Here is a 16,071-nt window from a genome sequence, read left to right as displayed (position 1 = left end):
ACATGCTGGGCGAAGAAAAAACATAAGGACTCCGGGGAATAAGCTCCCCAGAGGACAAGGATGCACACAGATGGAAAGAGAGAGGAGAGAGGCGCTCAGTGTGTCAAAGGAAGTCCCCCGGCAGTTTAAAACTATAACAACATAATTAAGAGACACAGGTTAAGGAGAGGAGCCTGGTCGGGCTAGAACTCTCCCCTTCCTTTTAGAAACTGGAAACGATCCAAACAGTTCTGTCAATCAAACTAAGTGTTTGACGGTCTAATCATTTCAGCTGGACTTGTAGGCCGTTATATTGTTGGGTAGTTTTATATATAATAATACATTGTATTTTGTTTTTGCATTTTGTTTGCATATATTTGTTTTGTGTGCAAAAATCCAAATTTGTAAAGTAACTAGTAACTAAAGCTGTCAGATGAATGTAGTGGAGTAAAAAGTACAATATTCCTCTCTGAGATGTAGAAGTAGAAAGTGGCATGAAAAGAAAAGACTGAAGTAAAGTAAAAGTACCTCAAATTGGTACTTGAATAAATGTACTTGGTCCCAGTCCACCACTGCTCTTTATGATGCCTTTAATGCCTTTTTTTTAAGTGTTCTTTCAGTGCTTTGTTACACATATTTAAAATTTAAAAACAAATTTTTTTTGTGACAAAAACAAATACAAGGAGAGTGGCCACTAGGGGAGCAGTAGGTGGCAACTGCATAGCAGAGGGGCACAAAACTACTTTCGGCCAGTCATGTTTTTCAGTGATAGGGACCCATTTCTGGAATAATTTACCAATCAAAATAAAAACACAAACTGAAGTGAAAACATTCAATACAATGGTGAAATACTGGCTGAAAGAAAATCAAAAATGTGACCATTGAGTCAGCTGTGTTGTAGTAATGTATTATCTGTGGATTCATGGCTGGTCGTATATGGCTACCAAGGTTATGGTTAGGGTATAGGTGAGTGAGTGTGAGTGTCCGGGTGCCCGGGGTTTGTGTTGTTACGGGATATGCTGTTCTGTGTAATGTGGTCACGACTCTGCAAAATGTTGCTGTAATGTATTAGTATACAACTTATTAGCTGCATGATTGTGTAACTCACACTATGTAGTTCTTTTAAAAATTATAATTGGATACATTTTTAGAAAGGCCTGACCAAGGACTGGGGTTGCAAATTAGCCAATTGGCTAGAAACCTTTTTATGCAACACTATCTACTCACATTGTTATGGATTGACTATGATAATTGTATGTAATAATGTGCGCTGCATTGTCCTTGAAAATAAACTAATAAAAAAAATGAATCATCTTTTAAAGAATCATCTTATTATTATTATTATTATTATTATTATTATTAACATAAAAATCATTAACTCTCATCTGATTGCCAATCTGCTTCTCTGTCCTGCAGCCTGAGAACATCATGGTGGACCTCCGCTCTCCCACCCCGGGCATTAAGCTCATTGACCTGGGCGATGCCGTGCAGCTGTCCGCCCACCGCCGGTACGTCCACCTCTTGCTCGGAAACCCAGAGTTCGCTGCGCCCGAGCTCATCCGGGGCACGCCGGTCTCCGTCGCGACGGACTTGTGGAGCGTCGGCGTGCTGTCCTACGTGATGCTCAGCGGCGTTTCCCCGTTTCTGGACGAATCGCCGGAGGAAACCTGCGTCAACATCTGCCGCCTGGACTTCTGCTTCCCGGACGAATACTTCCACGACGTGAGCCAGGCGGCGAGGGATTTTGTGTCCTCTGCGCTGCTGCAGGATCCCAGGAAGAGGCCGAGCGCTACCTCCTGTCTGCAGCACCCGTGGGTGGGCCGCGGGGGTGCACACGGTGGGGAGTACTCCAAGACGCCCTTGGACACCACGCGGTTGGCCACGTTCATTGACCGAAGGAGACAGCTGCATGACGTTCGGCCCATCACGAATATCAAAGGGCTGGTGAGCAGCAGCGTGGGCAACACACTGTGACGGAGAGAGGGGCTATGAGTGTTGGAACACTCGATAACAATCCAGCTGGGACCACCAGGGCACCCACAATAACATTACAAAAATATTAGAAGCATTTCATTATGTAGTATTTATTAATGTGCGAGTGGGAAAGGGAGTTGGTTCCCTGAACCCTTCCTGTGGCGCCACGAGGCAACTCTGTCACCACTAGACCAAACTTCTACGCAGAAGAAATAATTGGAGTTCATGGCTCGTACGATATTTAATTACCGACTAACACTTTGATCTCTGTTTGCCTTGTATCAACCATTAATTACATGTAGTCTCGCTTTGCCAGACCTTCCTCCGCAGCGCTGCGGAGGAGGGTCCGGGTAGTCCACACAGCAATGTGGGATGGGAGAGAAACGTTTCTCTGGTTTATTGGCATTTCTTTAAAACTATCGCAATCGTCTTGGGCGGCGCTAGGCGCCGAGCAGAGCAACGGCGCCTCTGCAAAATAGCCTTGGGAAAGGAACTTGTTTTGGTGGAACTTGTGTACGTTCAAAAGTAGTTTTAGTCGTGCAACAGAAAACTCAGATTGGACGGATAGTCTAGCTAGCTGTCTGGATTTCCCCTGCAGAGATCTGAGGAGCAGTTAACCGTAGTCCTCAGAAATCCACCGGAGTTTAAAATTCCAACACAAAGAAAGCATTAGGGAATGGATACCTGGCCAAAAAGGACATACGGCGGAATTTCTGGCGGCAATGGGGCAATCCCGGAAGTGGAAGGTCGTGGATATAGACTAATTACATGTGAAGCTGGTCCCGTAAACCGCTTAGAATAACCCACCCTGTAACAACCCAAAGAAATGACCTCAAAGTTGAGAAAAAGAGCATTTAGAAAACACACTGTGAGCAGGCATAATGGCAACATGTTAATTTATATTTGTAATGTTTATTTTTCCAGGGACAGATGATATATTGGAGGCAATTGAACGTTATGCTAGGAGCTAATTGTATCTTGTCTCTTTCACTTGGATCTGCGGAAGGCTGTTGGCGCTGTTGCTCAGGAGCACTGCGGCAGGGATCGGCCTCACTAGCCAACTGGCCCGCAGAATCACACTCACCGAGAAGCATTTTACCACCCATGCTCAGCTAGCATGCTTTGGCTAACATTACTGAATATATTTAAAAAAGCGTCCTGACCTGTGATATCATAGGCGTAATTTATGGAAAAGGGATTAGGGGGATTATTTACAACCCCGCCATTAATCAAAACGGGCGGGTTAATGAAGTCAAAGAGTTTAAATGCTGTGGTAGGCAGATATTTGTTAAGATGTGCGTGTTTCCTTAAAAAAAAAAAAAAAAAAAAAGAAAACACGTGTAATGTTTTGAAACTGCAGAAAGTTTTGAACGATACAGCCGAATCGTTCATTATTAATAATAATATTTACATGAATAAAGACGTGCATGCAGAAAAGGCACAAATTGCTGCAGAGAAATTCACCAGAATGCAGGAAATGATGCCTGTGGGGCGACCATCAGACAGTTATAATTTGTCCCACCTAATGTTGAAACAAACATTTTCGCTAGATAGGTGGAGAGCTCAACTGCCACCCCCCACCCCCAATTTTGAACCCAAAGTTACACCCTTGTGTGTTAACATAGAGTTAGTTTGAATTAGTGTCAGGAGGAACTCTCATCGAGGATTAAAGAGTCTGAACAGTTTCAAAGGGAATCTGACTGATGACAGCCAGAGTTACAGTCCATACAACATTTGGAAATATTGGTTTATTTGCTGTTCTTATCCTGGGTTCATATGTGTTGCTCAAGAACACTTAGACAGGATTACTAGAATTTGAGGATTGATCCTGGGACTCGAAGCCTGTCTCACTCAGGAGCTTCAGTAACAGAAAAGAAAGCTGTTAAATGTGACGGGGGATTTCAGCAGAGCCTTCGAGAATGCTGTTGAAACTTAATGAATGAAATTTCGGCGTGACAAGCAGACATTTGACTTCATAGCTTGGATGTTCTGCTAAATGTAGTCTTGAATGTGTGGTGACGCTCCACATCCCCACTAACTTACAACATTATAAATTCTTCTTGCTTGTCCAAATCACTGGTCTAAAAATACAAAAATAAATCCTCTCCACGTAGGTAACAGATTAAAAAAAGGATCTCCTAAACAAGAAAAAGCTAAAAACTTGGACTTAAAAATGATATTTATGTAACTTTTTGTCCATTACTTATTACAGACCACTTATGTCACCGCAGAGGATTTCCTGTACATTAACAACTGTAGCTTGAACATGGAAAGCGTCTTGGACTGGACGCTGCAGCACTGAACCCTTGCTATGGTATGCCTTTAATTTATTGAATGTTTATTTATTTCAAGGCTGCAGCTCAGAGTGCAATCATAATTGCGATGGTGACCTGGAGCAGTCTGGTCTGCGCTAAGTGGAGCTGACGTACGATGAGTAAATCAAAGTCACTGAACAGCTGCTGGACTGTGCAGCGGCCGATGTTTACGTTGTGAATAGGGTTGTGTTGAACTGCTGGAGTTTACATCAAACCACTGAGGGATCTATACTGAACCGAACTGTCATGAACTACAATGAACTGGGTTGAAATGGGCACTTGTAGCCGGTAACATGGCTACATCGCCAACAGAATCACTTTGCAGAGCAAACCGAGGACTACTGGACCTTACACAGGAACACAGAGAAGGCCCCATGGAGACGGAAAATCCCTTCCTATAGGACAATAATAATAACACTAATAATTTGTTCGTATCACTGTTTACAAATACTTTGTCCCAAAAAATTGCTTAGGTAGTTTACAGAAAAAGTAGAATAATCAGGGAAAACCTGCATGTAAATTCACCAGGGATGGTTTAGAAATCAGGTTCGAAGTCTGTCTGTTTCTTAAAAAGAAAACCTGTTGCATTTGGTGTTCTTTTCTGTTTGTAAATTTGTCTACCAGCCACTGTGGCAAGTAACCAAACCATAGTGATGGGTCACATTCATTTGTCTTGTAAAATAGTTCATGTGGCTGCTGAATCGGTCCTGAATGGGAATGTACTGTCCTGTTTCTACTGATGAATGTAAAAAAAACAAACATAGAATGTGTTCTGCCATCACAAGTGCTGTCCTCTGCTTTCAGCAAATGCTTTCGCTTTCACAATGCTCCCTTCTGAACATTTTGCATCCCCACCTGCCGCGCGAGGATTTAGTGTACTACAATAGTATTTATTTTTCATGCAGCCAGGGATGCAGAATGGTGCAAATGTAACTTTCCCCTTTGATGTCTAGTACAACAACACCCTGCAAGCGTAGTAGTTTGTGGTTATTAATGCAGCTGTATCGAGATGTATTCAGGTACCAGTGAATCAGCAGTGCTCTGCTGTTTCACCTTCTCAGCAGGGACTTTGAATCAAGAAAGTTGGAAATTTTAGCTTCCCAAAAGGAAAATTGCAACAGAGCGACCCCTCTAGGTTGAAAACACAAGTTCTTTATTTAAAAAAAAAATATGATTTCTTTTGTTTGTTAGGCCTTTATTTGTTTATTTAGACATGCAACAAAGGGCCGCAGGTTGGAATTGACCCTGCGGCTGCTGCATCCAGGACTGAGCCTCTATACATGGGGCGCACACTCTACCAGGTGAGCTGAACACAGCATCACCTACTCCTCCTGATACACAGAACAGCTTTGTGTTAAATGGTTTCAAATAAATGTGAATATTACTTACAGTTTACTGCTAACTAGATCAACTAACACACTAAAGGCAACACGCTGTTTTATATATATTTTTTTTTATTTATATTTTTTTTATTTATTTAACCAGGAAGAGACTCCTTGAGATTAAAAATCTCTTTTTCAAGAGTGTCCTGGCCAAGACAGGCAGCAGTACAACCACACATACAGTACATACAAACGCAAAAACACCAAAATTATAAAACAACTGACAGCAAATCTTTCAATCTGTTGACAACAGTACCGAAACCAGTAATCATAAATCCAAAGTCCACTCATAAAAATCTGTCATCTTGGTCAGCTGTGGAGACTCAGTGTTCAATATTAGATAAATATGTTAAACAAATAATATTATTATTTAACCATAAAATTGTGAAATAATCTAATCCTATAGCTGTGACTTGATTGACAGTTGGTCTTAAACCTAAAATAAAGATGATAAAAAAATGGCATTATGAAATAAAACTTTTTTTCATGGGGGAAAATGCTGTGAGATTAAAAACAGACTAGAAGAAAACAAACTGTTGGTATTAAATTAAAGTTATTCTGACAAATGCAGATTTATTTCACAATACAATACATATTTTATGATTTATCAATTTAATATTGAACAGTTTGGGCCTCCATACTTTGCAGCCTCGGCCACCTAATAGCTATTAACTTCCGAGTTGTGTCTCTTGAATGGAATACAGCCAGTCACCAGTTAACATGGCTGCCACAGGACTCTCACTGCCTTCAGTTCATGATTTTCACTGGACGATAAATAAATCGTTACTGTTGCTAACAATTGAAGGTGATCCTAAAATCCCTTAAGTAAGCAAATGTATGTCAATAATGATAATAATGAAGATGAAAATCAGAACAAAACATGCCACAGGTCCGTCTCTGCTGGTTTCCATGATCTTTTAAAGAGCCTGAGCCGTTCATTTACTCTGTTTACATTTTCAACTGAAAAAGTAAAATACGTGCTCTGCATCGTGACATTTTAGCTTAGCACTCATGGTCTTAATGAGGCGTAAAGTATAACCCAGCCTTCAAAACTCCTAATATTCCAGCAACTCACCACAATATTTAAGCTTTACTGAGGTCTCTATTTCTGTCTTGTTAAATTGCTAATAGTTTCCTGTAAAGACGATCAATTGAAGCAACCTCTGGAGTGAGATGGTTCTTTAAATTTCTGGTCTGCCCATCTGGATTTAAACTGGCAATGGAAATATAAAAGAAGTTTGATTTTGCAGGCTCCTAGTGGTGTACAGTATGTAAAGTACTGGTTCTGTCTAAAGCAGGTACAGCTTCCCCGTCAGGTTTTTAACCTGATGTTTGAGCGCAGCAGAGGCTTGGATTTAACTCTGCGAAGAACAGAGCTGATCTGTTGGTTGTCTGAACTACGTAAAATCTGACAAAGGATTCTCCCATCAGCCAGTTCTGTCAGAAAGTAAGGAGGAAATAGAATCAGACCTTTTGTGTTGAGTCTGTTTTTTTGGGAAATTCCTACAATCAACAAGCCAACAAAAAGACAAGAGAAAGAAAGTAAACAAAGACAACTTAGTGGTGTTGATGAAGACGTGGCCCTTTTATTCACATTTTGTCTTTCAGCTTATAGGCAATATTTAAAAGTTAAAACATGGAGAAATAATCCGAAGGTCTTTCGGTCAGCTTCTAGATCTATTTTAAGGATGATATTCAGCCTAATTCACACCAGTTTGTCATGTGCTTTGAGCAGGTGGGTTATATTGAAACCCACATCTTTTCAAAATGCATCACTGCGTCAGAAAACTAAATCTGATTACCACCAACAGTTTAGCAGGTTGAGATGTTTTCTACACAGCTAATCTTCAATTGTAAATACCAGTGGTGGAAGAAGTTTAAGTAAGTAAAACTCCTGCATTCAAAATGTTACTCAAGTAAAAGTACGAAAGTATTAGCATCAAAATATACTTTAGAGTACCAAGAGTAAAAGTACTTATCATGCAGAATGGCCCATATTCTGAAATGGGCCATGCTGTATTGGATTATAATAATAAATGATGCATCAATGTGCACATCACTTTTATGCCACAGCTGATGCAGGTGGAGCTCATTTTAATTACAGGTGTCACGTTTTCTGTTGTAGACACTCAGATCTTCTTCTCCACAGAGTCAAACTTCAGGCCGGCTGTCCCAATCCCACAATGCATCTGTGATGGCTAGCCCGTGCGGTATCCTGATAGTGTTCATGCTGAGCTTTGTCTGTAGAGAAACGTTATGCTGATGGCTTCATGTCGCTGTGTGAAGCAGCACACGTGTGTGTGTGTGTGTGTGTGTGTGTGTGTGTAGGCTGCCTCTTCCTACGACCTGCTGGTTTGGTACTCTTTACTAATAAACAACCTGCTTGTTTGTATTCTTGCCTCTTCCTGTCTTATCTCTGAATCCCCTTTTCGCTCTGTGTGTGTGTCTGACTGTCTGTCTGTCTGTCTGTGTGTGTATATGTCTGTGTGTGTCTGTCTGTTTGTCTGTCTGTCTGTCTGTCTGTCTGTCTCTCTCTGTGTGTGTGTGTGTCTGTGTGTCTGTTTGTATTTTGTGTGTGTGTGTGTGTGTGTGTGTGTCTGTGTGTCTGTTTGTATTTGTGTGTCTGTCTGTCTGTCTGTCTGTCTGTGTGTGTGTGTGTGTCTGTCTGTCTGTCTGTCTGTCTGTCTGTCTGTCTGTCTGTCTGTGTGTGTGTGTGTGTGTGTGTGTGTGTGTGTGTGTGTGTGTGTGTGTGTGTGTGTGTGTGTGTGTGTGTGTGTGTGTGTGTGTGTGTGTGTGTGTGTGTGTGTGTGTGTGACCACTGGGTGGTGCCCCAACATTTAGATAGATACATTCAAAATATTTCAAACGCAGCATGTGAATCATACCACAGAGGTTAATCTTTATGGAACTTTAAGCCGATTGACTGGCTGAGTTTATTAAGATTATAGAGAAGCTGAATACATTCACATGTCCTGGACATTTTAAGCTTCTAGTTTAAATTTGTTTTAAGATGTTGAGTGAACAGTTTAGTAGATTACATCAAACCCCAAACAAAAGCATTTTTATATGAAATATTCATTATTATAAATATTCATGAGCATACCATATTTGGAAGAAAGGCTCTTGTTACAAATAGGGCCATATTTACAAGGCCATATTTACAAGGCCCATAAAATAGCATTTGGGCAATTTTCAGCCCAACATACCCTATTAGGAGACCTTAAAGCTGCTGTAGGTAAGCTTGTGAAAAGCCAGGACTTTGCCAACAAATTTGAACATCGACAACTTCTCAGTCCCTCCCCCTTTTCCTAAGCCCCTCCCACACAAGGGAGTTTGACAGAACTGCTGGCATGTCAGACAACATTTTCAATAACTAAACACTAACACAATGTTAACTTTACTCACCAACAGTAAAACGATGCTAACTAGCAGGCTATCGTTTGCTAACTAGCAGGCTAGCGTTAGCCATTTCAGCATCATATCTGCCCGACCACTGTGCAAACGTTCCTATTATCCTCACCAACGTAGCTTTGTGGACTTTTGACTACTAATAACCAAGTGAAAGATAAATCATTCATGGTAATTATGTTACCTGTCGAGAAGAAATGTGGCTACGTCTGCATCGTTCTTCAGATCTTTACAATCCCGGAGCTCACGCCACCTCTGAAAAGCAACTCCAATATTCAGCGGAGTTTTGGGAAACCTTTCTGCAGCTCGTGCACGGGGAGGGGGGGGGGGAGGTGTGCATGCCTGAGCATTGATTGACAGGCAGATAGACACCCCCTGTGGCCCTGATTGGAGAAAATCAATCGGGAGCAGTGGAATTTTGCCAATCGCACTACAGGCTGTAGGTGGTGCCAGAGGAGCTGGATTTTTTTTATATTATATAATTCATGTAGTTCTACTGGAACATAGGGTCAGTTTCAGTAAATGTCACAGAAAGTTAGTTTTATAAGACTGACCTACTGCATCTTTAAGGAACAGTGTGAAATACACTATATAATCATTCTGTCACCCCTTTAAGTCTATAGCTGCAGGAACTTAATATGAAATGTTAAAATTGGCTTAAAAAGTCTGATTTAGGGAGCTGATTTTGTAACAATGCAGTAAAATGAACTGAACTCATTGCCAGGCTTAATCATAAATGTCAACTGTTATGTCATTCATAATGTGTAATGGCTTTGCTTTAAATAATGAGTCGTCTGCCTTTGGATTTGTGTGCAAGGTTCCACTACACAGAAAATGTTCCTCAAATTTTTTTTCTTTCTTTCACTTTTAACTTTAAAATAAATTGTCAAATACAGGTCATTCAGTGTATTGAAATCATATAATAAGCTATACCAAGGCAGTTTTTCCATACATTTGGAATACATTGCTAACCTAAAATATAGAAATACAGTATTTGATGTATTCATTTTATATTCAAGCTTGTTGTAATGACACTGTCACACACAAACATTCTCTCTCTCTCTCTCTCTCTCTCTCTCTCTCACACACACACACACACACACACACACACACACACACACACACACACACACACACACACACACACACACACACACACACACACACGCGCACGCACGCTGACCTGCTCACAGCTCAAAGCAAAATGCTGACTACTTTGAACTGAAAGCTCAAAACACAACAGAAGTGTGTGTGTGCAGTCACTCTCACTGGTTTTAAAAACCCTCACAGCAGGTTTTAACTTTCAGGCGCTCATACAGCTCCAGTTAATGAAATATTTGCCGGTAATCCTGTAACAAGGATGTGTGTGTATGGCTTGTAGTTGTTCTGCTGCTGAAGGAAGGCATTTTTACACCAGAGTAAACTGCAGGTGAATCAGATGGCAGACGTCCCTGTGAAGAGTGGAAGAGAAGGAAAAAGAGGAGTAAATGTTGAGGTGAGTTCCTTCATGGGATTTCTTACAAAATTCTTCTGTAAGTTCATTTTTTACAACAGACACACAAAAAAATCCAAAAGAACTTCTCTGTGACACTAAAGCCTGTTTGTGAGATGACGGAAAGAAAACGTGTTTGGTTGGGTTCAATTGTCCAAAGGTCAACTTTCATCCAAGTTTGTAAGCGTTAAAGGTCCAGTGTGTGGGAATTTCTCCCATCTAACGTTGAGATCATATATCGCAATCAACTCTCTCGCACCACGCCGTTCAAAGTACGTATTACAGCTACAGTAGCCTTCACGCTTTTTTCTGATGACGCCGGTCTCTTGCTCTTTTCAATCTCCTTTTTCTTTTTTCTGGGCGAAGAAGAAGACTCCTGTTCCTGAAATTTGGATGTTGAATGCGTGTGGTCCTCCATGTTTCCTTCTTCAAACTTGCCAGGGGCCGGGAAGCTACGATACCCATTAGCAGCATTAGCAGCACCTGGGAGTTTATCATGTGACCGCGAAAACGTGAAAGGTGGAGCAGTATGTCCTGTATGTCCCTTACAGGCTAACGTATTTCAAGATGGAGAGTCTACCCCAGTTCATGTGAATGCAAATGTAAAATTTCAAGCCAATAGGAATACTTGGAATTGATGGTGGTGGTAAATATTCATGAAAAAGGACAAGTTTGTGAACGGGCAACACTGATTTGGATAATGATCAACTAAACCCGTTACACACTGGACCTTCAAAGGGGAACTACATCGGTTTGATTTAAGTCTGTTTACAGGTATTGGGGAGCACTACTGTGTAAGAGAAAAAAAGAATCTGTGTTTGTGGAGTTAGAAAGAAGTGAGTTTACCAGACCTCTGCGGCCTGCTCCTCATCTCTACTTGAGGCTAGTGGCCATTGACATATATAAAATGGACCAACAGACCCCGTTGCTCTGGACGGAGACCAGTGAAGGCTATTAGAAGCACTTTTCCGGTGAGTGCTGAGCGTTACTGCGCAGCCTCCAACTGAGAGAGACGACGTAAATGTGACGTGAGCAACCTGTCTGAAAGTTGTAAGTCTTCTGGTAGCTGTGCCAAGAGAAATCTCAATCATTCCCAATCTTGCAGAGACGGAGAGTGTAGGTATATGTAAGGAGATAACATGGGCACAGGCTAATTATTGCTAACTAAAATGATAGTTAACATTAGTAATTAAACCTAAACAGCTAATGTAAGTCGGAACTGCCTGCGAGCTTCTCCCGTACTATACGGTAATTCATCTACTATGCGACAGTAAGTCTTGTGGTTATGACCCAATCGTTAGCCTATTTTTACAAAAACGTCTGCTACGGAACCATAACGTGAGGTACAAGGTAATGGAGCCTTTTATACATTGTCGTGTTTCTTTTTAGAAATAAACAATGGACAAATAGAGTCTTTAAACGCTTCAGATGTAAAGTTATTCGCTGTCAAATTGACGTCAAAATGAATGGCAGTCAATGGGATGGCAGTCAATGGAATGCTAACGGCGGGTGATCGCTTGTTAGCATCAAAATGGCGCCATAGGAGCTACGCATTCCAGATGCTCGCTTACCCCCTTGCTAGTGGCTACTGTTGACAGTTGAGTTGCATTGTGGGTAATGTAGGTGCCAGGTTTGAGTGAAATATGATGTGATATCTCTTCTGCTGCATTGATTTTTATACTTAGAAAAAACAAAAAACTATAGGTGTACAATGCTAAATTGGCGGATTACTCATTTGAGATTTGTATTGTTTTATATTGGAAGTCACAGGCAAATGATGTTGTCCTGTCGATAGGAGCGTCAGATCAGAAAGCGCTTCTATGTGTCGTCAGGGGTTGTTTGCATTTTTTTTAAACCAATCACAACCGTCTTGGGCAGCGCTAAACTCCAGATGCAGTGACGGTGGCTCTGCAAAATGGTCTCAGGAAGGAACTTGTTTTGGTGGAACATTTGCATCCCGCAAAAGAAACACCACATAAAATATTAAATGAAGTGAACTGTTCACACAATACAGTAACATGAGCTGTTTAAATTAGCTGTATACTAACCGTAATTTGCTCTTACCAGTGTATTGCCGTGTATATTTTGTCCATAGCAAATTCCCGTCAATCGGTCCCAAAACGTCCCGGTTAGAGGGTAAATGCCATTAACATATTCTTTGTATATCTTTACGATCATTCCATGAACGAACCAAGCAGGCCTGCCTTGTTGCGCGGTCCAGATTTTCTTCCCAGCAGTGGAATCGGTGCAAATAAAGCGAGGAGAAAATGAACGTCTAGTTCAGCCTGAACACTAACAGACAATAGAAACAAGGCATTTATATATAAAAAAAAAAGAACTTAAAACAATAGAAGTGATAATACACATACTAAAAAGCCATATTCTGACTCTCCTCTCTCTCCATCCAGATCCAACACTCCTCCTCTCCCTCCTCCTCTTCCTCCTTGCCGTCCGTGTGGCAAGGCTTTGGGAGGAAGGTGAAACTGTTACTGCCATACGTCTGGCCCAAAGGCAACGCAGCGCTGCAGGGACTCGTGCTCCTGTGTGTGGGCCTGCTGGCAGCAGAGCGACTGGTTAATGTGCTGGTGCCCGTTTACTCCAAGAACATTGGTAAGCACTTTCAAACAGAGAAGCTAATTGGAGATCCTGGTCTTTCTTAGTTCACTAAATGTGTAGTTTAAAAACGTGTGGTATGTAGTGATATAAAATCTGAAAAACTTGAATACAAACACATCTCAGGAGCACAACTCGAACTGAAACGGTTGTCATTTTACTGTCCAAACTGTAGATGGCAGTGTGCTCAAGTTTTTTGAGGCTCCCTTGTTTCCTTATGTCCTTGATTGATTATGTCCTTGATTTCCTCTTATGTGTGAAGTGTTGGAGTGTGTTCCTACCCTCTGGGTTGTCAGGTTGTCACATTGTTAAACAGCAGAACTTGGACCAGAGCTTCAAGAAAGTTTGTCTGTTTAAAGGCACAGTTTCTGAATATGTGCGCTGTGTTTTTCTCTGTGAATCGACCTGCCTTATAATAAAAAAAAGACATGGAAATCTCATTTTTTAAGTCAAAAAGCATCATTAATTTTTGTATTACTCAAGGAGAAAAATCATACAGGATTAACAGGATAAATCTTGAATGTGAACCATGCGTATGACCCTTTTAGGTTGATTTAAATAGAAATGTATATTTGAAAATGAAGTCAGAGATAAAGCATAATACATCAAACCTGACACAGCAACAGTTGCACAAATACTGACCATTAATCATTCACTTAATGCCAAAGAAATGTTCAAAACCAACTGATCACATCCCTAAAACACAGTAACAAATGCCAACCAGTGACTTCATACAGTTAGTGATAGAGTCTGATATTACACCATGATCTAAATCATAAAAGAAACCTTAAAATAGTTTGTGCTGGTGTAGTCATGTGTTATAAAACAGTTCAGCTCCTGTGGAATGAGATCTTATTGCTTTGAAGGAGGAAGTGAACCGTTAGTTTTCAAGGGAGTGTCATCATTTGCCAAAGGCTTTTGTGCCCTATTTTGTACACAAGACTGCATCCACCACAAGGCAACAACCCAGAAGTCTCCACTTCAGAGGAAGTCAGCGTTCAGTTTGTCGTCAGCTACTTTCCTCTTTAGGAAATTGGCCATTTGGCTCCTGGAGCTACATGAAAGTAGAAGTCAGTGCTGTGAGAATGAGGCCGAGCGCTGCTTTGTGTGATGAGGAGGGCGTGGAGGAGGTTTCAGAGTGTGGGGGTTGTTAGTGTGTGTGTGTGTGTGTGTGTATATGTGTGCGTGCGCGTGTGTTTGGAGGGTTTTCTGGGAGGTCACCCCTCCTGCCAGTCATGCTTAGCCGGCATTAGCGGCCCTTTTGGTGGAGTTAACACACCGGTACAACAGACGTTTTGTCTCTGGGTCCGACCCCGCCTCCCACCCTCCGACTCCAGGACCCGATGCCAAAGAGTTGAAAATACCCCCCTTTCCCCCCACTGAAAACACACACTAGAAAGTTAAAGAACACATTTCTTTATTAATTTCTCTCCATCTTTTTATGTTGTGTTCTCCCTTCTTTTCTCACCATGTCTATCTCTCTGTCTGGATCTTCAGTTTTTCTTCTTCTCCTCCTCCTCCTCCCCTCATCTCTGTCTGTTTTTTCAGTGCATCCTGATTCCCAGCACTTGTACAAAATGGTAATGAATGAGAATGTGTCGGTGGGGCAGAAAGGGGAGTATGTGAATGTGTTCATGACTCTCTCTCTGTGTGTGTGTGTGTGTGTGTGTGTGTGTGTGTGTTCATGACTCTCTCTCTCTCTCTGTGTGTGTGTGTTCATGACTCTCTCTCTCTCTCTCTGTGTATGTGTGTGTTCATGACTCTCTCTCTCTGTGTCTCTCTGTGTGTGTGTGTGTGTGTGTGTGTGTTTTGGTGGGAAAAGGCATTCTCCTGCTGCCTCACTGAATATAATTGCTGTCATTTGAAAACCAAAGTTTATGATGGTCAAGTTGGAAAAGGAAAATGTTTGTGTGTGTGTGTGTGTGTGTGTGTGTGTGTGTGTGTGTGTGTGTGTGTGTGTGTGTGTGTGTGTGTGTGCGTGCGCAGTGAATGAGCTTTCTGCAGGAGGCGGCTGGACTTCGATGATTGCCACTGTCTGCATCTACACACTGCTCAAGTTCCTACAGGGCGGAGGGGCAGGTGTGTGTTCATTTATAGAGGAATGTGTATGTACAAAATAAAACGTGTTTTTGTCACCGAATATAAGCTACTTCCTGTGTGGTTGAGAGTGGATGTGTGCATGAAATGCTTTGGCATCTCTCTTATCGTCCTCTCTCGGTTGTTCCTTGCAGGGACCTCTGGTTTCATCAGCAACCTTCGCCAGTTCATGTGGATCAAAGTTCAGCAGTTTACCAGCCGAGGCGTTCAGGTACACTCCAACTTCTTCTTTTGTTTCCGGATGTTTTTACCTTTAAAGTCTGACTTTGTGAGTTTCACTTCCTACTGTTTTTCTTTTACACTTTACAGCGGAGGTCTTCAACATTTTTTAAGCCAAGGACCCCTTAACTGAAAGAGAGATGGATCAGTGACCCCCTACTACATATATTGTATAAAATTAAGTTGCATATTAAACTGGGCCTACAATAAAGTGTAGGTTGGCCTAAAAACCTTTATACACAACCTTTTTTTGCATATAATACAAAGCTATAAAAAATAGCCTAATCATTTTTTAATTTTATAAATCATCTTTTAACATTAAAACATACATGTGGGGCAATGAATCCTTAGAGTGTATCTGTGGATGGCATTAGTGACTACCTAAACTTACCTATAGGCCAGTAAACAGTGGGGATTTATATTTGCTAATAATATTTTGGATTCATTTTATCAATTAACAATAATTTGGAGGCCCCCCTGCATCAACTCTGAGGACCTGCTTTACAGTATAATTCAAGCTTAAGTCTTAAATTCTTAATTCTGGTTTATTACCACTTGGGTCATGTTTTTGGAGTTTTGCTCATAATAATAT

At 41.3% G+C, this 16,071-nt stretch overlaps 1 protein-coding gene across 1 annotated transcript in view; it reads left to right on the top strand.

The window, feature by feature from the left end:
• The first annotated feature begins 10,496 nt into the window (after nt 1–10,496).
• Nucleotides 10,497–16,071, top strand: part of abcb6b (ATP binding cassette subfamily B member 6 (LAN blood group) b) — a 49,158-nt gene continuing 43,583 nt past the window's right edge. The window contains exons 1-4 of the mRNA XM_028590415.1: nt 10,497–10,553; nt 12,959–13,160; nt 15,150–15,242; nt 15,395–15,471. Coding sequence (XP_028446216.1) covers nt 10,497–10,553; nt 12,959–13,160; nt 15,150–15,242; nt 15,395–15,471 — 429 coding nt within the window. The remainder of the gene's footprint in view (nt 10,554–12,958; nt 13,161–15,149; nt 15,243–15,394; nt 15,472–16,071) is intronic.

This window comes from Perca flavescens, chromosome 11 (genome assembly GCF_004354835.1).
Source record: "Perca flavescens isolate YP-PL-M2 chromosome 11, PFLA_1.0, whole genome shotgun sequence".
Taxonomy (NCBI): Eukaryota; Metazoa; Chordata; class Actinopteri; order Perciformes; family Percidae; genus Perca; species Perca flavescens.
This window is presented reverse-complemented; position numbering and strand designations above follow the sequence as displayed.